At 36.5% G+C, this 25,606-nt stretch overlaps 1 protein-coding gene and 1 pseudogene across 1 annotated transcript; one reads left to right on the forward strand and one right to left on the reverse strand.

Moving 5' to 3' along the window:
- Positions 1 to 16,570: 16,570 nt before the first annotated feature.
- LOC144376886 (prorelaxin H2-like) lies at positions 16,571 to 23,418 on the reverse strand. The gene is made up of 2 exons (XM_078045141.1): positions 23,226 to 23,418; positions 16,571 to 17,018 (listed from the first exon to the last, which is right to left on the reverse strand). Exons 1-2 carry the CDS (start codon positions 23,416 to 23,418, stop codon positions 16,672 to 16,674), a joined length of 540 nt encoding a protein of 179 aa, XP_077901267.1. The 3' UTR covers positions 16,571 to 16,671.
- LOC144376885 (polypeptide N-acetylgalactosaminyltransferase 1-like) lies at positions 18,666 to 20,312 on the forward strand (annotated as a pseudogene).
- Positions 23,419 to 25,606: the final 2,188 nt, after the last annotated feature.

Consider the following 25,606-nt stretch of genomic DNA (forward strand, 5'->3'; position numbering starts at 1 on the left):
TCCTGCTACCCTGGGTGCCCGCTCAGTTACTGCTGAGTTCACTGGCAATAAAGTAGTTCCTGCTTCAACCTTCAAGTTACTTGTCACCTCTCAGTTATTTTGCCTAGCTGAACTTGGGCAGCCTAGCTGGACTACGGCATATGGTGGCCCATACGGGGAATGCCTAAGGGTAAGTGATAAGGTAAACTGCTGGCCCCTGAAGGCAGTGTGAGAGGATGGGTAACCATTTAAAGATTCTTCTTTCATTTTGTTTCACTTTTGTTTTAAGTTGCCTGTCCCTGGAGATAGGTGGGATGGAAGAAAAACCGCTCACATCTGAGGAAAAACTATTTGTGTCTGAGAAACAGATGGGGAGAAAGGACAGATGGATATTTCAAGAGGATAAAAAAGTTGATATAATGAATTTTTGTTCCATTTTTGCTTTGTTTTGTCTCGGTTTTGTTTTGCATTATCTTAGTGAGGGGTATCTTTGTCACAGAAATATGGAATTAAAAATTAAGAACCAAACTGAAAGGGCATTAAGTAAAGTGCTAGAGGAAGGAGGCATCTCAGTAAAATCAAGAACAGTTAGGACATATGTTAAGATGATACAAAGGTGTAGCCCATGGTTCATTAAAGAGTGATTGTTAAATATAAAACAATGGAACCCTCATGGTGAAGATTTTAAAACGATACATAAGAAAAGCCCAGGAACTCTGCCAGTTGGCACATTACCACAATGGATGTTGGTACAATCCTGTTTGCTTAATCTAGGAGAAGACATCTTAGTTAGTCAGACAAGGGAAAAAAGTTTAGAGGAAGAAGGACTATCAGGGGAGAAATTGCAATGGGAAGTTGCTACTAACCCCTTTCTATCACTAGAGGGCATAAGTATTCAACCAACAGCTCCACCTATGTATAGGGAGACAACATATGCTCAGTGTCCCTCAACCCCCATAGTTGATAGATGGGATCCTGAAACAGGACCTCGAAGATTAGCATGCCCTGTATTTGAGAATGAGGGAGGGCAACGAATTCACCATGCTTTGGATTTCAAAACTGTGAAACAGTTAAAAGAAGCTGTATCAACCTATGGCCCTCAGCCCCTTTTACCGTAAGTATGGTTGAATCCATTGCAAGTTTAAACTCGACACCAGCAGATTGGGCTAGTATGTGCAGAGCTGTGCTAAATTGAGGACAATTTTTGCTATGGAAGATTGCCAATCAAGAATTTTGTATGGAAACAGGTGAAATGCAGCAGCTGGTTATCCTCAGAGAAATAGAGAGATGTTGCTAGGAGAGGGACCTTATGACAGTCAGCAGTAACAAATTCAATATGATCCTGCCATTTATTCACACATCACTTCAGCTGCGGTTAGGGCATGAAAAACTTTACAAGGGCATGGAGATTTGCAAGTTCAATTATCTAAAGTAATACAAAGAACTAATGAACTTTATGCGGAATTTGTAGATAGGCTTATACAAACAGCTACCAGACTTTTGGGAGATGCAAAACAAGCAATGCCATTAATTAAACAGCTAGCCTATGAACAAGCCAATAGATGGTGTAGGGAGGCCATTAGACCACGGAGAAATACAGAATTAAACACATATATTAAACTATGCAGAGACATTAAAGAACAGGGGCAAGTCTTGGCAGCTGCAGTACAACAGGCATTAGGAGCCAGGCCAAGAACATGCTATAATTGTAGACAAACAGAACATTTTAGAAGGAGTTGCCCCATAGGAGGAGAGTTTAAAAAAACTAGGTATCAAAGGGGTAGAATACCGGGTATTTGCCCACGATGCCATAAAGGGAGACATTGGGATAATGAATGCCATTCTCAAACCACTGTAGAGAGTACTCCGTTATCAAAAAATGGACAAGGACCAGGTATTTACCCACGATATCATGGAGGAAAAAATTGGACTCCATTGCCAAGAAATGGACAGGGGTGCCCAATGCTCCGGGGCCCACGACCACAAGTATACGGAGCATTGGAGGAACCCAGCAACACCATCAGGGTAGTGCCCAGGACACATTATTCATTAGATCCCTCATTAGACAAACCAGAGGGTTGGACATCTGCGACTCTGCCAGAGCAGTACTAACTCCAGAGATGGGAGTTCAAATCATTCCCACAGGAGTAAAAGGACCTCTTCCCCAAGGAACAGTAGGCTTGTTGTTAGAACACAGTTCTTCTATTCTAAAAGGACTTATGATAAGTCTCGGGGTAATTGATCCCAATTTTGAAGGGGAAATAAAAATTATAGCCAGTTCTCCAAGGGGGTATATCAGTAATTTCACCAGGAGACAGAATCGCACAATTTTTAATAATACCCAGCCTACATGACAAATTTTCCAGTCATACTATAGAAAGAGGTTCCGGGGGATTAGGCTCCACAGGTGTAGATTGGGCTATGCTTTCTTTGAATTTGGATTCTTGCCCTATGTTGAGGCTAAATATACAAGGGCATGAATTTAATGGGCTACTGGATACAGGTGCAGACTTTAGCATCATCTCTTGTCAAGAATGGTCAAAATATTGGCCATTACAACAAGCCACTCAAATGCTTTGAGGCTTAGAAGTGGTGACTAATCCCCATAGAAGTGCAATAGTATTAGATTGGAAGGATCCTGAAGGATGTGAAGGAACTATACAGTCATATGTATTGGATCATATTCCTATAAATTTATGGGGACAAGATGTTCTAGATCAATTAGGTCTAACATTAACAAATAACATCAATTCAAATGCACCTACTATTATGGCTAGACAAGGTTATAGGAAAGAAAAAGGATTAGGAGAACAAGGACAAGGTATAGTGGCACCAATACAAATAGATCAAAAAACAGATAGACATGGATTGGGTTTTCAGGAGGGGTCACTGAGACAATAAAAATTACTTGGAAATCAGAAAGGCCAGTATGGATTCCTCAGTGGCCCCTGACTAAAGAAAAGATACAAGGGCCCATGACTTGGTCAAACAACAATTAGTGGAGGGACATATACAACCTTCTGTATCTCCCCATAATACTCCTATTTTGGCATCAAAAAGAAATCTTCTAAATGGAGATTATTGCAAGATTTAAGAGCTTTTAATAAAGAGATGGTTATCATGGGACCTGCTCAATTGGGGTTTCCTCAATTTTCTGATTTGCCAAAAACCTGGTATGTTTTAGTTATAGATATTAAAGATTGTTTTTTTTCCATCCCAATTCATCCTGAGGATAGTCCACGTTTTGCATTTACTATCCCTGTGCTGAATCATGAAGGTCCTGATCAGAGATATGAATGAAAAGTACTCCCTCAAGGGATGGCTAACAGTCCAACTATGTGTCAAATTTATGTTAACAAAGCAATCCAGCCACTTAGAAATCAAAATCCTGAACTACAAATATTTCACTATATGGACAATGTATTATTAGCACACAAAGATAAAAACACATTGTTAGAATGTTATGCCACACTTACAAACTTATTTTAAAAATATAATCTAGAGATAGCAATAGATAAAGTACAATTGAATTTTCCAATTATTTATTTAGGAATTCTATTATCCTTGACCATGGTCTGTCTACCAAAAATTCAAATACGAGCAGATCAACTTAAAATACTTAACGACTTTCAAAAGTTGTTAGGAGACATAAATTGGATAAGGCCTTATCTAGGCATACCAACAGGAGATTTGGGACCTTTATTTGATATCTTAAAAGGTCCATCAGATCCAAATTCACCCCGCATGTTAACACCTGAAGCAAGAAAGACATTAAAACTCATTGAAATATATATGGAAAATATGCATTTGAATAGAATTGATGTTTGCCTTTATTATTTATTGTACTACCAACAAAAAACATTCCTACAGGAGTATTGTGGCAATAAGGTCCATTATTATGGATACGTTTATCTTATTCTCCTAACACTATTCTTACTAGATATCCTGAGGCTGTTGGACAATTAATACTCAAAGGAATAAAAGCAGCAAAGGGAGTGTTTGGAATTTCTCCTAACAAAATTATCACTCCATATACTATGGATCAAATAAATGAGTTAGCTAATGAGTTAAATACTTGGGCAATAATTATGTGCAAATCTATTTGTTCATTTGATAATCACCTACCATCCAATCTTTTGTTGTCTTTTTGGTTTTCACATCCTGTAGTTTTTTCCAAAAATGACAAGAAAAACACCTATCATGAATGCTCCAAATATATTTACTGATGGGTCAAATAATGGTACAGCAGCAATAATTACCCCTGATCAAGCTTTTATATTTTTAGTACCCAAACAACCAGCTCAAACGGTAGAGCTTAATGTAGTATTACAAGTTTTTTTGATGCTTAAAGATTCCATATTTAATTTATTTTCTGACCATTTGTATATAATTAAAGCTATAAATTCCCATGAAGGTGCTGGTAGGATTTCCCCTTCCTCTACTGTTTTCTCTTTGTTTTCTGCTATACAAAGTTTAATCTGGGACAGAAAAGATCCATTTTTTTACATATCAGGGCACATACAGGTTTGCCTGGAGCCCTTAGTTTGGGCAATGCTTTAGCAGATAAAACCACACATTATACACATATTTTTTCTACACTAGAAGAAGCTACAAATTTTTACAAATCCTTCCATGTTAATGCTAATACTTTACGAAAGTGTTTTAAAATAACTGAAGAACAAGCTAGACATATAATAAAACAATGTCAAAATTTTGTGACCTTTTTACTACAAGTTAATCTTGGAATCAATCCTAGAGGGCTGATACCTAATCATATATGGCAAATGGACATCACACACTTGCCAGAATTTGGAAAATTAAAATGTCTACATGTTACGGTTGATACTTCTTCTAGATATTTAATGGGCTCCCTTCATACCAGAGAAAAAACTAAAGATATTATATCTCATTGCTTACAAAATTTTGCCACTGTGAGCATTCCAAAACAGTTAAAATCAGATAATGGCCCTGACTATACTTCTACTACTTTCAAGCAATTTTGCTCATCATTTGGTATTACTCACAAGAATATATAGAATATAAGAATATATAATCCACAGGGACAAGGCATAGTTGAAAGAGCTCATCAAACTATTAAGATTTACTTATTAAAACAAAAAGAAGAAATTGGGAAGGGATATAAATCCCCCAAAGATAAACTTAACATAACCCTTTTTACGTTAAACTTTTTAAATTTGGATTCATCAGGACTTAGTGCTGCAGAAAGGCACATGTGCCCAAAAAATGTACATAAGCCAAAGGTACTTTGGAAGGATATTCTAACTGGACAATGGAAAGGTTCTGACCCAGTGATTGTCTGGAGTCGGAGGTCTGTTTGTGTGTTTCCACAGGGAGTAGAGCAGCCGATTTTGATTCCTGAGAGACTAACTAAAGCGACATCTACAGACCAAAAAGAAGATGATCCGGCTCAAAATCCATAACACCTGAAATTCAGAACCCAAGTATAGCTATTCTTACATCTGTGATAATGGTTTGCCTACATCTGGAGGCTAATGAGGACCATTAAGGCTTATTTCAAATGTAAAAAACCTTGAGGCTTACTTGTGGGAATACCCTCAAACCCATATGCATGTTACAAAAGAATTTTTCTATTTTATTTTTTGAGCTCATACAGACCTAAGTTAATGTTTTTCTGATCAGATTTATTTTTTAATCAACTGTGCAGTTTTTAAACATTGCAATGGAGATTTCATCTGTGAAAAACTACAAGGCCATTACTGTTGTGATATGTGTGCACACTTGTATTATGTGTTGTATGTCTGTATGTGCGTATGTCCATATATTAGAAGCACTCATGAAAAAATGGATCCAAATATTTTTTTTATTCATGTGACTTAAACAGTTTACTTTAAATTGGGTATTGTTTTTAAAAATGAACAAATAAGGAGCTTAACAGATCTGTTTATTTACTTTAACCTTTCCTTTTCATTATATTTGATAATTCTGTTCAGGATAATGTAAATAATTTCCAGTATTACTGAAAAACCAAATGAGACTTCAGAATTACAGCTGCCATCATCACAACTGTTGCTCTTTCTGCTGTTGCTACTACAGCTTCTGCCATGGCTGTCACACAAACTGTACAAACTGTTGCATTAATATTTACTTCAAGAAGAAATAGACATATTAATGGATTCCTCTGCTTTAAGCTGCTTGTGGAACTTACCTGGACTATGTATCATTTATATGCATTATGAACTGATACAACAAATTGTAATTAGTACCAGGGTATCTTTGCTGATGGTGTCATCGGTGGTACAATTTTTCCAAAAGTAGCCGTCAATTGGCTTGGTATCGTGGCGTTTTGAATCCTTCCCCTTCTTCTTGTAGCAGGTTATCCACAAGTATGGCTAAATAATGCTGGGCTGGTAGTCAATGTAGTGGGTAAGATCCAATTGCAATGGTACCAACCTAAGAGAGGAGGCTGACACCTTGAGGTCAGCTCATCCGATGACGGGTAAGAACCATATGTAGTATTGGACAACCTAAGGCAGGCACAATCCCTAAGCCATATACTTGTTGTTTAAAAACAAAAAGGGGGAGATGATGAGGGCCCCAACCAAGTTAAGATGGCGCCTGGCAGTATGCCAAGAGGAGTGGTTTGTGAAGTAATGCCAGCAAGCCATTAAGATGATGAGGATTCCTTAATGACTGACAGCTGTGTCAATATGATGTCAATTAAGTTAAGCTGTGTGTAATTAGTTAGGTATATGTGCCTCTACAGTCCAGCAGAGAGGCGGCTCCTGCTACCCTGGGTGCCCGCTACTTTGAGTTCTAAGTTCCTTCTGAGTTCACTGGCAATAAAGTAGTTCCTGCTTCAACCTTCAAGTTACTTGTCACCTCTCAGTTATTTTGCCTAGCTGGACTTGGCAGCCTAGCTGGACTACAGCAAATTCTCCCACCAATTCCAAAAAGCTCAAAACCTTCTGAACCACATGGTCAGGTTAGTCACTGCAATGACCCCACTTCTCGATACCAATATCTGATTAGTCACTGTTTTGCCTGCTGTGCCTAAAAGATTTAACCAGGACAATTATAGAGTAGAAAACATTTATTTAAGGGCTCATGGTTTCAGAGGTCTCAGTCCATAGAAGACCAGCTCCTTTCCTCAGGGCTTGAAGTGACACAGTGCATTATGGTGGGAGAGTGGCAGAGGGAAGCAGCTCACATCAGGAAGAAGAAAGAGACTCTACTCTTTAAATACAAATCTATACACCGAGACAATGTCCTAACTCCCACCTCCTCCAGCCACACCCTACCACTTCAGTTACCACTCAGTTAATCCCTATCAGGGGATTAATTCACTGGTTAGTTAAGACAACCCTATTATTTCTCCTCTTAAACTTCTTTCATTGTCTCATACATGAGATTCTAGAGGACAATTCACATACAAACCATAATACCTGGTGTTAGGAGGTGATCCAACTAAGCTTGGTACTCTATTAAAATATTCCCCAAAAGGCTAGTTCCGTTCTGTATTTGCCTATGGATTAAGCACTGGGTGCTGCCAAACCCCAGTAGCTCACGGGCAATTTCTTCAAGCCTCAGTAAATATGTTGACGTTTCTCCTGGGACACAATTCAAGGCTTCTTACTCTGTGTGGGTGAGAAATGACCGTATAGTCTAACCCAACCTTGAAGCCCAGTACACAACCCTGATCAACTACAGGGCTCAAAAATTGTCCAGTTAAGGAAGACAATTGCAACCCTACCTTGAGAGATGACCACAAAGAACACTCAGCAATTCTGCTTGTCAGAGTCCTGTCAGTGACATCTCCAGACTGTAGAGTAGAGGGAGCATTACCATTTGACATATGAACACAGAAGGACACTCAGCCCAACTAGTGAAGCTAACACAAGGTTTATCCTATGCAGCATCAATATCAGCTGATTCATCCAGAACATCAGGCCAGACTGAATAGTTAGTGTCTGTCACTCACAAAAAAACATCTGCAAAGGCTAGGAGAGATGGCCATTGTCTCAGTGTAAAGGCACTAACAAAAAGATCATGAAAAATCAGGGACATATGGCATTACTAAGAAAAGTAATAAAGCTCCAACAATGGACCTTGAAGAGACAGAGATCTATAAATGATGGACAACAGATTCAGAATAATCCTTTGAGAGAAATTATTGGAAACCAAAGGAATATGGATATAAAGTTAAATGAAATTGGAGAACAATTCATGAACAAAATGAGAAGGTTGACAGAGAAAAGAGCAAACAATAAAAAAAGAAGTGTTGGTCACACAAAAAAAGTATTAATCAAACTAAAATTTCAATAGCTTCAACAGCAGACTTGATTAAACAGAGGAAAAAAATCAGTGGGTTCATACGTTGGCCATTTGAAATTATCCTGTCAAAGAAACAAACACAAAAAAGAATGAAAAATAATGCAGAATGTCTGTAAGAATCATCAAGCACATGTAAGAACCTTTTCATAATGGGAATTTTAGAAGGATGGAGTAGGGAGAGTAACAACAATCATATTTAAGCAAATAATGGCTGAAAAAATTCCCAAATCTGGTGAAAGACAACATACAGTTGAATTTAGCTAAGAGATGGCTAATCAAATTTAGCCTGCAGAGGAGTTTGCCAAAGACTCCATAATCAAATTACCAACAATCAAAGAAAAGAAAGAATGCTGAACGCTCTCATAGAAAAGGAAAACATCACACTCAAGGCAACTCCATTATGGCATTCAGCAGATTTCTCAGCAGAAACCCTGCAAGTCAGGGGAGAAGAGGATGACATAGTCAGTGTGCTAGTGGAAAAAGTAAATAAAAGATTCAAACCCAGACACCCAAGAGCTTTTTACTTGTCAAAACTGTTCTTTACAAATGAGAAATGCATAGACCAAAGATCTTGTACATACTAGAAGAAAAAGTAGGCCCAAATTTCCACTGCATTGCCTGAGGAACTGACTACCTCAATAAGACTGTGGAAGCCAAGAATCAATAAATGGAATGGTGTCAAACTAAAAAGCTTCTAACAAAGGAAACAATCAACAACATGAACAGGGAGCCTACAGAATGGGAGAAAATCTTCATCACCTTCACCTCAGAACATTAATAACCAGGATATGCAAAAAACTCAAAAAATTTAACACCAATAAAGAAAGAACCCAAACTATAAGTGAGCAAAGGAACTGAACACACTTCACAGGAGAAGAAATACAATTGATCAACAAATAAATGAAAGACATGTTCAACATCTCTAGCAATTTGAGAAATGAAAATTAAAACTACACTGAGATTCCATCTCACTCCAGACAGAATGGCAATTATCAAGAATGCAAGTAGCAATAAGGATGAGGGAAAAAGGTTCACTCATACATTTCTTGTGGAACTGCAAATTTGTGTAACCACTCTGGCAAACAGTATGGCAATTCCTCAGAAGACTTAGAATGGTACCATCTTTTGACCCAGTTATCCCACTCCTCAGTTCATACCCAAAGGATTTTAAATCACCATACTACAGTGATGCAGACACATCAATGTTTACAGCAGCTCAATTCACAATAGCTAAACTGTGAAACCAAACTTGGTGCCCTTCAACAGATGAATGGCTAAAGAAAATGTGGTATATATAAATGTAAAAAAAAAATTCAAGAAGGAGTCAAAGCATGTTCCCGCAGAAAAATGCTAAATTACAGAACATAAAAGCAAGATGGGGAAAAAGGAAGTGAAGGACCTAAGAAATATTCAATAAATGAATTATATAATGACAGTATTATTTCCTCACCTACCAATAATGTAAATATGTTAAATTCTTCAAAGATTATAGAGTTTTACTTGAGCAAATTTAAAAATAAAGAGGATCCAACCATATGCTTTTTACACACAGTTTCAAATAAGTCTTAATTATAAGGTGACTTAAATCATAAAAAATAACTTTGAATTCCAGTGGAATCTATGCACCAATACCAGTTGACATTTTGAGAAATATACAAATATGTGTGAATTAAACATCATTTTTCCAAATTATCAAAAAGTCACAGAGGATATTAAAATTTTAAAAATTAATAAAGAAAAGTGAAAACAGAAACATAATATGTAAAAATTTATGGAATGCAGCAAAAGTATTTCCAAAAATCTTTAATAGCAGCAATAAACACCTACATTATAAATGAAGGAATTTCTCAAATAAACAAGCTTACTTTATTTTTCAAGTAAATAGAAAGAAAACTAAGCTGAAAGTGAGCAGAAGATGGGAAAAAAATAAAGATTATAACTGCAGTAAATTAAATAGAGACTAGAAAAGTATAGAAAAATTCAACAAAACCAGGAATTGAGTTTTTAAAAAGATTAATAAAATTGACAAGGTGTTAGCCAAACTAATGGGTGAGAGAAAAAGAGTTAAGTAAATAAAAGCAGGAATAGACAAAGATATGTTACCACAAAATGTGACAGAGATACAAAAATTCTTAAGAGAGTGTGATGAAGAATTATGTATCAAGAGATTGAATAGTCTGTAAGAAATGGACAAATTCCTAGATATATACCGTCTACCAAGATTGAATGATAAGGAAATTGAAAATATAAAACACAATAGTGAGTAAGGAGTTTGAATCAATAATAAAATATCTCCTGTCAAAGAAAAGCCCAGAAGAGATGGCCTCAAGGCTACTTGAAAAATCATTTAAAGAACTAATTCCAGTCATTCTCCAACTTACAAAGAAAAACAATATGGAGAGAGTGCTTTCAATCTCTTTGGATGAGGCCAGGATTATTCCGATCCCAAAAACAGACAAGGACACTACAAGAAAAGAAAGTTGTGGATCAATATTCCTGGTGAACATACAGGCAAAAATCTTCAACAAAATATTAGCAATGGAAATTTAACAATCCTTAAAAGAATTAATCATCATGATAAGTGGATTCTATCCCAGGGACACAAGGATGTTTGAATATACCTTCATAGTTAAGTATGATACACTGCATGAACAAAATAAAGGATAAAAATCATAAGATTATTCCAATACATACAGGAAATCACTTAAAAGAACTCATCATGCTTTCAAGATACAAACTGTCATCTAATTAGGTATGGAGGTGCTGTGCCTCAATACAATGAAGGCTGCAGATAACAAACCCATAGCTGAAATTATTCTCAACGTCAAAAATATGAAAGCTTTTTCTGTAAGATCAGGAGCAAGATGGGGAGGTCCACTTCACCACTTCTATTCAACACAGTATTGGAAGTCTTTGCTAGAACACTTAAGAAAAAGAAAGAAAGAAAAGCCACCCTAATAAAAATAAAAAGGCGAAATTGTTCCTATATGCAGATGACATGTTGTGCCAACTATAGAAAACCCTAAGAAATCCACCAAAGAACAAAAAGAACGGAAGGCAACTGGTTGAACTGTTCAACCAATGCAGTAAAGTTGGAGATTAGAAATATAAAATACAAAAATCAGTAACATTTCTATATACTAATAATGAGCAATCTCAAAAGAAAATCTGAAAATAAATTTTTTAGTAGCAAGAAAAATGAAGTGCTTAGGTGTACATATAACTAAGAAGGAAATACCTGCTTAAACAAAACACTGATAAAATTGAAGAAAATGCAGATAAATGGAAAGACAAGCCATCTTCACAGATTGGAAGAATTAACATAGGACAAATGTCTCTTCTATGCAAATCAAAACTACACTGAGATTTATCTCACCCCAGTCAGAATGGGAGCCATCAAGAACACAAATGTTAGTAAATGCTGGAGAGTTTATGGAGAATAAGGGAAATATTTACACTGTTGGTGGGACTTTAAATTCATATATCCACTATGGAAATAGTACGGAGGTTTTTCAAAAGAGTAGGCCTAGAACCACCATATGACTCATCTGTACCCCTCCTCAGTATTTATTCTTAAGAACTAAAGGCACCATACTATATTGATACATGCATATTCATGTTTATAGCAGCAAATCATAATAGGCAAACTATGAAAAAATCCTAGGTATTCATCAACAGAATTAATGGACAGAAAATGAGATCTGTAAACACAAATGAGTTTTCCTTTATTCAGCCATAAGGAAAGAGAGAAATTGTATCATTTACAGGAAAATTGCTGGAACTTGAGAATATTATGTTAATTGAAATAAGCCAAACTCACAAACAAGGGACGTATGCTTTCTCTTATATGGGGAAACAAAAGAGTAAAAAGAAAATGAAAAGTCAGGTGGGCGAATCTCTTAAAAATTGAAGGAAATAAAAGGGATCAGAGGAGGCAAGAGGAAGGAAGAGGGGAAAGACTGGGAAATGATGTTGGTCAAATTATATTGTTGTATCATTTTCATGTACAAGTATGTAACAAAGTATCCCTCCATTGTGTATAATTATAAAGTACCAATTATAAAATATAAAAATGAGAAATATAAAGCCTTTTATAAACACCACAAAAATGTGAAAAAATGGATCTACACATCTGAAAAATCTTGATTAAAATTTTTATATCATTTTTCAGAAAAAAAAGTCATTGATTTTTAATTGAGCCACCGAAGACCCCAAATAGCCAAGACAATCCCTATCAAGAACAAATTTGTAGGCATAACAATTTATGACATCAAACCATATTACAAAGCAACTATAATCAATACACTACTGTACAGGCTGAAAACAGACACATTGGCTCCTGGAAGAGAATTGAAAGCCCAGACAGAAGCATATTCATTTATGGTCAATTGATTTTCAACAAAGGTACTAGGAACACCAAATGGGAAGGGAACCGTCTCTTCAACAAATAGTGCTGGGGAAAGTGTCTGTCCACTGAGAAGGAATGAAAGTAGACCCTATTTCCTACCACATGCAGAAGCTAACTGAAAATGGATTGAAGAGCTTAGAATAAGAACTGAGGAAAAGTTCCACAGGAGGTTCAGTAACAATTCATTTCAATATGATCCTGAAACCTTAGGCAAGAAAAGAAAAATAGACAAATAAATGATATCAAACAAAACAGCTCTACACAACAAAGGGAACTATTAGTGAGATGAAGAAGCAACTCACAGAATGGAAGAAGATATTACAGACCATCCATCCAATAAGGGGTCAACATCCAAAACACATAAGGAGTTTGAACAACTCCACAGCAAGAAAATAAACAACCTTGTTTTAAAATCATCATAGAATCTAAATAGACATTTCTCAAACAATGCTACATGGTCAACAGTCACAGAAAAAAATGTTAGGCAAGCATCACTAGACAAAAGATAAATTAAAACCAGAATACCATGTCTTAGATCTTAGATTTGCTTTAATGAAAAAGACAAAAAAAAAGTGTTGGAAAGGATGGGGAGAAAAGCAGTAATCCAAAGGATATCTGCACTTTTATGTTCATTGCAGCATTGTTCACAGGAGCCAAGATGTGGAAACAACCTATGTTTCCATCAATGGATGAAAAAAGAAAATGTGGCATATGTATACACAAGGGAATACTACTTAGCCTCACAAAAGAAGGATATCCTGTCATTTGCTACAAAAGGAATGATCCTGGAGGACACCGTATTAAGTGAAATAAAGTGGGCCCTGAAAGACAAATTCCATACAATCTCACTATACATAGCATCCAAATGAGTCGAGGTCCTAGAAGTACAGAGAAAAATGATAGGTACCAAGGTTAGGAGAGGGACTTGAGAATAAAAATAATGGGGAGTTGTTGATCAGAGCATAAAATATCTGATAGGAGAAAAAACGTTTTGAGAACAGATCCACAGTAGGTTGACCAGAGTCAATAATGATAATAATGTTTGGGGTATTTTCAAAATAATTAAGAGTCAACTTCAAGTGCTTCACTGCAAAAAAAGGACAGGTAATCAAGATGATAGGCACAAGAATTAATTTGTTTTAGGAATTCTATATTTTGTGTGTGTGTGTGTGTGTGTGTATTTATATATACATATCAAAACCTCTCCTTGTACCCCCTAAATGTCTACAATTGTGCTCTGTTAATTAAAAATAAAGAAGAAGAAATTATAATGAGATAGAATTACACATTTATTAGGATATCTATCATTTCCAAAGGGAAAAAGCTAATGTTGTCAAGAATATGGAGAAACTGAAAGCTTTGTTCATTCCTGGTGGGAATGTAAGATTCCTCAACAACTTGAGAATGTAAGAACTATGGCCACGTGATATAGTTATTCTACTTCAAAATCCTCATCCAAATGAATTGCAGGCAGGGAACTAAAACTCCATACAGTCCAACAAAAAGAGTGAAGCTAGCATAAACTAGTAATAAAAATCCATCAATGTTAGTTCATAAGTTGGTGCAAATGTACCACACTAATGCAAGAGTTTAATAACAGAAAAAACTGTTGGTTTTGGTGAGCTCAGGGTGAATTGTGGAATCTCGATTTTCACTATATTTTTCTATGAACTAGAATGTAATAATTTCTGATTAATTAATCATTTAAACATAAAAATCAATGTTTTCCACAAAAATAAAACAAGGCACTTTGTAAAGGGGAAATAAATTTGTTCCTGCTTATAGTTGGTTAGTGCATATGCTGTGATTCCTACCCATGTCTACTGGATTCCAAAATCCCCCTCCCTGCTGAGTATCACTTGGTCCATTACCACTTGAGTTAATTTACTGACAAAGATAAATAATTGAACATCATTGTCTTTCAATGAAGTGTTATTAGTTCTAGAACAGAGAACATGTGTAACCTATAGGTTAACTCCCAGTCTGCTTTCCTAGAACCTTCTCCCTTGTCTTCAGCTCTTGAGCTCACAAGCATTGAATATAATTTCTCGGTATCTCTTGCAGGCATCCCTGTCCATGTGACACAGTTCTGGCTAATACAATATTAACACAACTTCAGAGTCTTTTTATTTCCTTCTGAACCATTACTAAGCATTCCTATTTCCCCTCCTTACCTGCCTGAAACAGACACTGAGAAAGGGAGATGAAACAGCTATCTTGGCACCAAAGGTGTAGAGTATCAGGAAAGAGCCTTATATGTTAAGCATGGCTGACTTGTAAGCATGGATCTTCCTGCATCATTCAGAGGCTAACCAGTGTTGGATGCTTATTCCATAGGCATTGTTTAAACCACTGCTCTAGTGTGTTCTGTAATTCACTGAGAATACCATTCAAACTGATACATGTACAAGAACAGTAATTTTTATATAAGAATTGCATTGAGCAAATGTGATCAGTTTCTCGTGGTGTTTAGGTAGACTTTAGTAGCATAAGCACTGGATGTACTAAAGATACTAGCTGGTTGAGTATTGGTAGTAGATAGTTAACCACAGATTGTCTTTTGCTGCTATATAAGGAGTTGATGGGTAAAAACTCTCCATCTCACTGCAGCCTCCCCCAGCTTTTGACTCTCACCCTATTGCCATGGTCACATATTAGTTACCATTTGTCATCTTACTTTAACCTTTGTTATTCAAGCAATGGAAAATATTTTATACATAAGAGCCTAATCAAAGTGGGACAGAAAAGACAGACTGAAGGCACCACATTGAAAGAAAATTGGCATTGTCATCAGAACCAGTAAATACACACTGTTCCAGAAACCCTGCCTCCATGGATTGTGTGGAGGTCCAGATGGAGGACATGGATCAGGGCAGTAGTGAATAGCAGACTCGTGCATCTGGGTGGGAGCCCTTTGTGCTCTGTGGTCTGTAAGATTCCTGGCATTAACCTCATTGAAAGCTCCATTTTAGACTGTAATCTTCCTGACTTCATCCAAAGTGGTTCGTGGCCTCCAAGGTTTTTAGACATTTATGCAGCTATGCAAAGTGGCTTTGTGAGGATTTAATCAATTCTAGAGGTTTCATTGTCATTAGTTATGTATGGAATTCACAATGCAAATTTCTGTCTTAATCCATTTAAATTCTGTTTCCAGACATTTGATGTAATATATTACCTTCCCATTTAAATGCTGGCTAGCATGTATGTATAGGTAATTTGAAGGAACTGGCAAAAAACGAAGATTTCAGCTATGTCATTTGCTTTTCTAACAAGTTTTCATATTACTCTACAATTGTTTTGGGTAAAGAATGGTTTGTAAGTAATAAAACATTAAACATAAACTGTCTTTCCTTACTGAGTTAGTTCTGTAATATATATGATACTGAGTTGCTTATTCTCTTCTATATATGTCTATCCATTTATCTCCTTTAAAAATTATTTTTGTCTCTCAAAACCTACACCTGAGAATATAACCTTAGTTTATATGTCCTTAATTAAATAAAGGTGAGAGTTCAATCTAACTGCTTCTAATGAATTATTCAATAAGACATTAAAATATTTCAAAATTAAAGGAGTCAAATCTTTGTGGTTTTAGTCATATCTAATCTAAGAATTAATGTCAATAAAAGCATTTGATCCATTTTATGTAACTCCTGTTAGGCATTGCATTAAAATGAGTTATGTGTGGGTAAAGTGACAAAGATTGAAAAAAATTCAACTAATGGCACTTTAAAAAGCAGTAATGTAATCAGATTGTGGGAAAAAAAAGACAAAAAGACTTTCAGCACAAGAAGTTTTATTCATAGAAACTACAATAACAGAAAGAACATTTCCTTTCACATCAAATGAAAAAATCAAATAATAGTCATTTCTCATATTCTAATAATCATGCAGCCAGAAAGAGATATCAGTAAAAATTTCATCAAGAATACATGTGAGCATCAGGTAAGATGTGCACAATTAGCTTCATCTTAGCAAAATTTAAGCATAAATCTTCTGGAACATTTATGTTGGCAACATTTCTCAGTGAGTGAATTTTCATTGATCTGTCGCTTTTTTCGGGAATAAGTATTCAAGCTTAAGTTTTCCAATTTTGAAAGGCTATTTTCTGCTTCCCCTTGTCTATTGTGAATAATATCCTTCAACTCTTCAGGACTAGGCTTTGAATCCTCTATTGCAGGTTCTTGTCCTTGTAGCTCTAGTGACAATGGCAGCCTCTCAGATGGTGTTGCCCTCAGCTGCTGGGGCAAATTAGGACTGATTCCCAACATCATATTGAAGGCATCTTTATCTTCATTGAGAGAGGATGGCATGATATCTATTAAGTTTAAAAAAAATAAGTGGGAAGGGGGAGAAAATATTGATGTCAAGAATCATCAGGAAAACTGTAAATGTAAGAAGAGACAAAAACAAAGGCATTTCCTCAATATACTTGAACAGTGAACAAGAAGCAACAAGTATCCTGCTATCTAAGCAACTCGGTTTCCTTATATTTGAGTAGCTTAAAGTACTATAATCTTGTCAAAGTTCTGCTTTGCTCCACTTGGTCCTCTGTCACCTCTTTCCTCGTCATCCCCTCTTTGCTTTTATCATGATACTTTTCACCCTTTGATATTCATCTCTCATCTTTCTGATGTCACGCTGTTCATTGAACCACTAATTTAAACAAAAGAGGGAATTTTTTTTCCTTTGGTACCAGGGATTGCATCCAGAGGCACTTAACCACTAAACCACATCCCAACATCATATTGAAGGCACCTGCAGCTCACTGCAGCCTCCACCAGCTTTTTACTCTCACCCCATTGCCATGGTCACATATTAGTTTCTATGTGTCATCTTAATTTAACCTTTGTTGTTCAAGCAGTGGAAAATATATTTTATACATAAGAGCCTAATCAAAGTAGGAGAGAAAAGATGGATTGGAGGTACCACATTGAAAGAAAAATTGAGGCAGAGTCTCATTAAATTGCTTAGGGCCTTGCTATGATACTCAGGCTAGCTTTGAACTGGTGATCCTCCTGCCTCCGCCTCCCTAGCTGCTGGGAGTAAAACTGTGTGCCACTGCTCCATGCTGGATATTGATTTTTTATCATAGTAATTTTTCCATTACTAAAAAATTTCGACTTATGATAGTAACCTTTAAAGAGGACCATAATAATCTTAACCTATCCAATCTCATGGTGGCAAGCTACTGCTTCAGAATAAAGTTTAAAATGAGGAATTTCCAAGAGCTCTGATATAATTACCTGAGGATATGTCTCTCACAAATCTCTTTAGCAATCACTTTTCCCCAGACTATTTACTCCAAGTCAATAGACTTTGATATTGAAAAGAGAAACAGGTTAAAAGAACACAAACAAAAAGCAAATACAAAGCAATCTCATCTTCCCTAGTTTGAATTAGTAAATTCCAAGATTCTGTGGTATTCTTTATAACTATTATACAAGAATTATGAAATGAATGGCATTATATCAATCTCTGACAATGTAGAAAATAACTTTAAATCATACTTTAAATCCCATAAAGAAAACTAAATGTGCAGGACTTCGGACTGCAGCCCCTGAGTAGCTCATGCTCTGCAGCACATTGGAACTGCGCTGTGACTGCCAGAGACTGCCCAGAGGATCGCTTGCAGCCACCACTGCTGCTTACGGAACAGGAAGATGTGGGACACATGGATTTGGAATTCATGTGAAAAACCACTTTGGGGGTGTGAATGTGATTCCTGATGAAACTGTATTGGAATAATTTTCATAGTGTGTGTGTGTGTGTGTGTGTGTATGTGTGTGTGTTTTCTTTTTAAATTTTGCATTTGACTTAAAGTGCCATAAGTAAATTTGTATATTGTAGGGTGGACCTAGCCATCTCCTTAATTTGGGTACTGTTGGATACGTTCTTGCTGCTTTACTTCAGTGAATGCAACAAATGTGATGAGAAAAAGGAGGGAGGACTTCCTGCTAGGAATGTTCTACAGCCAGCATAAAAAGCTCATGAAGGTCCTGGAGAAATGGGGAAACCAGTTGTCATTCCTAAAGAGGATCAAGAAAAGATGAAAGAGATGTTTAAAATCAATCAGTTCAGTTTAATGGCAAGTGAGATGATTGCACTCAACAGATCTTTCCCAGATGTTAGGTTAGAAGGGTGTAAAACAAAGGTGTATCCAGATAATCTTCCTACACAAGTGTGGTGATTGTTTTCCATAATGAGGCTTGGAGCACACTTCTGTGAACTGTCCATAGTGTCCTTAATCGCTCACCAAGCACATGATAGAAGATACTGTTCTAGTAAATGATACCAATGAAAGAGACTTTTTGAAAAGACCTCTAGAGAATTATGTGAAGAAACTAAAAGTGCGGGCTGGGGATATAGCTAGTTGGTAGAGGGCTTGCCTCATATGCACAAGGCCCTGGTTCAGTCCGTAGCACCACAAAAAATACAAAATAAATAAATAAATGTGCCAGATCATGTAATTTGAATGGAACAGCACTCTGGATTGATCAGAGCTAGATTGAAAGGAGCTACAGTGTCCAAAGGCCAGATAATCACCTTCTTAGATGTTCATCACCAGTGCACAGTTAGGTGGTTGGAGCCTCTCTTAGCAAGGATCAAACATGACAGGAGAACAGTGATATGTCCTATAATTGACGTGATCACTGATGATACTTTTGAATACATGGCAAGCTCTGATATGACCTATGGTGGATTCAACTGGAAGCTCAATTTTTGCTGGTATCCTGTTTCCCAGAGAGAAATGGACAGAAGGAAAGATGATTAGACTCTTCCTGGCAGATCACCTACAATGGCAGGAGGCCTTTTTCCAATTGACAGAGATTACTGTCAGGAAATTGGAACATATGATGCTAGAATGCATATTTGGAGAGGAGGAAAAACTAGAAATTTCCTTTAAGATTTGGCAATGTGGAGGAATTTTGGAAATTGTCACTTGCTCACATGTTGAACATGTGTTTTGGAAAGCTACCCGACCCACACACATTTCCAGGAGGCACAGGGCAAATCATCAATAAAAATACCAAACAACTTGCAGAAGTATGGATGGATGAACTCAAGAATCTTTTCTATCTAATTTCTCCAGGTGTGACAAAGGTAGATTATGGGGATATATCTTCAAGACTTGGTCTAAGACACAAACTACAGTACAAACCTTCTTCTTGGTACGTAGAGAATATTTACCCTGATTCTCAGATTCCACATAACTATTTTTCATTGGGAGAGATATGAAATGTGGAAACAAATCAGTGTTTAGATAACATGGCTAGAAAAGAAAATGAAAAAGTTGGAATTTTTAATTTTCATGGTATGAGAGGCAATCAGGTTTTATCTTATACTGCCAATAAAGAAATTAGAACAGATGACTTTTGCTTGGATGTTTCCAAACTTAATGGCCCAGTTACCATGCTCAAATGCCACCACCTAAAAAGCAACCAGCTCCAGGAATATGATCCAGTGAAATTAACCCTGTGGCATGTGAATAGTAATCTGTGCCTGGATAAAGCAACAGAAGAGGACAGCCAGGTGCTCAGCATTAGACTCCAATGGAAGCTGGTCCCAGCAGTGCCTTCTTCAAAATGTCACCCTTCCCGAAATATTCTGAGACCAAATTTTTTAGAAAAGAAAAAAATAAGGATTGAATGGACTACCTCAGCATGCGTTCCTGCCACATTCTTAAGTAGCAAAAAAGAAAAAGTGTTTTCCTTCTCTACAGGATGTAAGGTTTATCAGCCATTAAAACTCAGACTCCTCTAGCTTTTCACTTCCTGTCCAAGGACGTGAAACTGCATAGTAGTGAGACTCGCACACTGATGTTTACAAGATTGAAACAGTCTCTCATCAAGAATCATGGAAAAGAATATTCAGACAACGAAATAGTCAACACAATGTGCTTTCTAGAGATCTGCATCTTTTATGGTTTGCTTGCACATCAGTAATTTCTGCTGGGTACTGTCAATGAAGAGATTATCAAGATTTTTTTTTCCTGATTAGAACTGGTAGCCAGTATATTAATTATTGACATAAAAGCAAATTTAAAAGAACTAGAACCAGATTCAGAATCATTAAAACAACATTGAAAAAATTATATTAAACAAGGTTTAAAGAAAATTAAAACAGAACTATGAAAATTACAGTTTGGGGCTGGGGATATGGCTCAGTGTGTAGAGTGCTTGCCTAGCATGCACAAGGCCCTCAGTTCAATATCCAACACCGAGAGAGAGAGAGAGAGAGAGAGAGAGAGAGAGAGAGAGAGAATACAATTTGTTACAGTATGATATCTAATTTCTATATAGATTAAATACCTCAGGAAAATAATACCTCAGAGAAAAATAACTGATTCCAATGACATACATTTTGTTTTCATCTGTGATAGTCATGGATGCTTTTATTTTCCTTGGAGTGCTGTAAACAAGCTGGGAGAAAAAGCTCTTTGAACATAGTTTTAATTTCTTTTTATAATATTTTTATTTGATTTGTGGGCTCTTGAAATTGTGATTTTTAATTGCCTTCTAAAAAATGGAGATTTGACATGATGCCTGGTCTCACCTGAACAAATTAGACATCTCAGTTGTTCTTGGGCCAACAGGCTGACAATCCTAGTCTTCTGTCTCTCCTCCCTGTTCTCTCTCATATTCTCTAGCACTCTCTCTCTCTCTCTCTCTCTCTCTCTCTCTCTCTTCACTCCATACTCAGATGTGCTTCATTGTCAAGTGCATACTTAGATTAGATTATTGAATTGTAATGTTGATCTGCTGTTGTTTTTAAATACAATTTGACTGAAAATGTTCAATTGGCAGTTTTTAATAAGTTAGCCAAAGAAGTGAAGCTCTTGTCCTGCATTCTTTCTTAAGTTCCATTTATGTTAAATTGGTTTTTTTCTCTGATTTTTAATACCAACAAATCACCCTATTAATTAAAAGTTACATTTTTAATTTCCTAGAAAGAAAATCCCATTGCAACATTGTTTCTGATATATATTTTTTTCCTTCCTGTTTTGAAGATTATATTTAATGGCATTCTTTTCTTTAATTTTCAAAGACTCACTGCAGGTAGTGCTATTTCTAGTGCATAAGAATGTTTCTGAAAGTCACATCACTAACGATACTTGCCAAACTGAGCATCCATGAAGTTTCTTATATCCTATTCAAGTTCATCAACATCAAGCACTGTAGATGTTTCAGGGTGAGGCTATGATACAGAATGCATAAATTGTCCCCAGGAAATATGAAATGATGCAGGTGCTGGATGGAACATTTTTTTATTCCATGAGCTGTGTAATTCTATCTTCAGTAGGCTTACTTCTTAAAAAAAAATCAAATGTCTAATCAATAAATCATTTTCATGCTCAAAAAAGAAAGAAAAGTAGATGTATTTATTTTGCACATTGATTCTGCATGAGGAGCACTTATGTATACCATATGCAAATGGTATCACAAATCTACTTGTGGTTTGTGATAAGTTACACAACCATATAAAATGTAAAACACTTAATTGTTGGTAATTGAGCGTGCTTTCTCTGGATTTAATAGAACCCTCTATGGGTTTTCACTGCTTCTTTAACTTGGCTTCCATTTAATCTTCCTAAATGCTTTAGAAATAATAAACATATTTTTTATAAACCAATCCATATTTGAACTGCTCCTAGTTCTGAGATCTTGCTTTAAAAAAAAATGTATTCATTGAAATTTCTAAAACTAGAAAGCAACAATAAAATCTTCAGCTTTCCTGGTCTAAGAAGCAAGCTTCCCATTTCCCTGGTGTCCTTCATGTTTTTTCTGTACTCATCGAGTCATTTTTGTTTCTCTTCCATCACCTCTGTCACACTTGAACTACAAGACCCAATTCAAAAGGTGGGGAGGCCAGGCTCCTGCCACACGGTATATTCAAAGGGAGTGGAGGTAATCTTCGTGGCATAGGCCACTGCCAGTTTTTGACAAGGAGGATAGTCACTAATTCTAAGACACGTTCTGTCTCACTTTTCAGGACCCCAGCAGAGGTCTCACCATGCTGCAATGTATCCTTTGGTACAGAAACTAGAAGATAACCAGCTCACCAGCTCACTTTTAGCCCCCTTTCCTTTGAATAGGAGATGCTTCACCTAGGAGCTAGGTTACCATCATGCCTGCCATCTGACCTACTCAGCTTTTCCTCTGGGGTCTAGGACTGTACCTATCTCCTGCAGGAAATTGTGCAGCATCACCTCTTCTGTGGCTTTCCCCATGTCCCCACAGTGTTGACATGGTACCAAGTGAAAAGAATACTAAGTATCTCTTAGATGAGGCTTTTTGCTATTCTTGAATTTCTCCTCCCTCTGGCAAGATTCCCTTCGAGGTTCTTTCAATAAAAGCAAGTTACAAAGGAAAGGTTCAAGCTGGGCAACAAACACCACTAGCAGGATGACATCTCAGACTTCCTGAGTATCCTTTGGCTAGGTTGGCAGGCCCATAGCAACCAATAGGAAGTGATGGATCACTGGTGGTGGATGGGGGAAGCCTAGGCAGACCAAAGCTCTCACCTGCAGATCTCTGATGGGGATATCTCACTGGCCTGTTCCAGGTCACATGGCCACAAACGTTGATGACTTCTCGGACTAATTGGCGACCACACATCTGAACAACCTCTTCCCACCATCCTGGTTGGGGTGCTGTGGAAACTTGGCTCAGCAGCAGCCAGATTCCTAGGAGGTGGATCAAGAACAGGTGAGACATCTGGGCCTTTTTTTTTCGCACTGGCAGCCTTTCTCTAGAGAATGCAGCAGATCTCACCCACAGACCTGAGCCTGTGCAGCTTCCCTGGCTTCAGCCTGCTTTTCCTACCTGGCTCAACCAGGCTTTTATATTCTCTGGGCTCTTGCTCAGCTCTTGAGCCAATGGTCCCAGCTCCACCCTTTCCCCACCCACCTCCATGGAATTTACTCAGCTCTTGTTCACCCTCCCCATCTTTCCTCCATTACCCCATCCTTTTGCCCTGGGCCTTTTTGCATTGAACTTTTCTTCTCTTTTCTTACCGTCAAACCATTTGGTGTACTAAAGTCATTCTCCATTTGCAGCCTTTCCTTTATAGAGAGCAAGAAATGACTGTTACATTGAATTCCATCACCAAAAATAAAGTAGTATCTTCTTAGAGCCCAAAGTTTTCCAGCAAGCATATTTGCCACACTATCTTCTAGCCTAAACAAGATAAGTTAGATAAAATAGTATAGAGTCTGGTATATCAACCCATAAAAGATATGATGCATTAATGGATAAATTGTTGACAGGAGAAAAAAAAACTGGATCTTACTGTGAATCCTAGTTAAAACACACACACAATAGGTTTGTACAGTCAAGTCTTAACTTTCTAACAGACATTCTTCATGGTACTTGCCTTCTCCTCTGGGAGACATCTTGATTGAAAACAATATTGTAATGTGAATATTGTAATGTGAGATTATATTCTGTATTTTTACAGATTGGAGAAGAGAGAGAAAGAGGTGGGAGGTGGGGGTGGAGAATGAACAAACAAAAAAGAAATGAAGAAGAAATGGAATCCCACAATCTAAAAAAAATATTTTGGTAACATGTTTTAACACACACACACACAAAAATGTGCTTTTTTCTTACTGTAATCTATATTTGCTGCATTTGGTAAGAGTTGACTTTTTAGAACTTTATTTTAACTTTAAAAATATTCAACAGAGTTTCTGGTCATATGCTCATTAAACAACTCTGATAGATGTCCAGGGAACTTTTATGTGCAAATAGGTTTGTTTGTTTTTTCCAACAATTCATATGCTTGCATGCATAACCTACTCAGCTGTATTAGCTCAGTTACAATTTCAACAGGGCCCAATTAGCATTGGCCAAATGTGCACTGTACAATTATTAAGATCATACCTAATGAAAGCTGTGGAATGGTTATATATTTTGTCTTCATTTCTTGGAACTCTGTCTTCCACCTGGTCTAGTCTGTTGTTGATGCTTTACATTGAATTTTAAATTAGGTTTATTAATTCCTTCGTTTACAAGATTTCTACTTGGTTTTCTTTAAGAACATCTCTTTATTGAATTTGTTTATCTTTTAATTTCTGTATTTTCTCTCTGATTACACTTCTTACATCATCCTCTATCTTGTAGATCAGGTTAACTATATACATTCTAAACTTCTTCTCTGACATTTCTTCCACCATGGTGTACATGGATTCTGACATTGAAGTATCTTGGTTTGTTTGGTGTGCTTTGTTACCTGCTTTTTCATATTGTTTGTTTGTCTATTCATCTAATAGTATATATATCTGAGGTAGTAAAGTTTCTGCCCTGTGGATTTACAGTATAGCTGAAGGTTTTCAGGACCTTATGATTCAGTAGGATACAAATAATAGCAATAATGAAGGCAAAGAATATACAACATTAAACTGAGTAGTTTCTGCTATGGCATCTACGATATTAATTGTAACAATAAACATAAATGATATGATCAGTTATTGTCTTCAATAAAAATAGTATGTTTGCAAAAGGGTTTACAATTTCAAATAGTGGACAGGGAGAGAACAGAAAAGATGTAGGATGTGATGATTAGGAAAGAAGATAGAAGTAAGAATTAAGGAATAGTGAAAGAGAACAATAGTGATCAGCTGGTAACAGGAAAATAAAAAGAAAGAACCAAAGAAAACAGATACATGAGAGAAAAAATATATATGAAGTAAAACTTTTAAAAAATAAAAATAAATATAAAAAAGAAAATCAAAACTGAAATATACTAATCAAACATCTTTGCCCTCAAAACACTGATGATGAGAAATACCTGACTTTAAAAATGCTATAAATGAGACAAATCAACTATTAATATGTATAAATGTTCATGAAACATTAGGGTCAAAATTCAACAGAGAACAGAAATAAAGAAAAATAAAAGAAA

This window comes from Ictidomys tridecemlineatus, chromosome 4, assembly GCF_052094955.1.
Source record: "Ictidomys tridecemlineatus isolate mIctTri1 chromosome 4, mIctTri1.hap1, whole genome shotgun sequence".
Lineage (NCBI taxonomy): Eukaryota > Metazoa > Chordata > Mammalia > Rodentia > Sciuridae > Ictidomys > Ictidomys tridecemlineatus.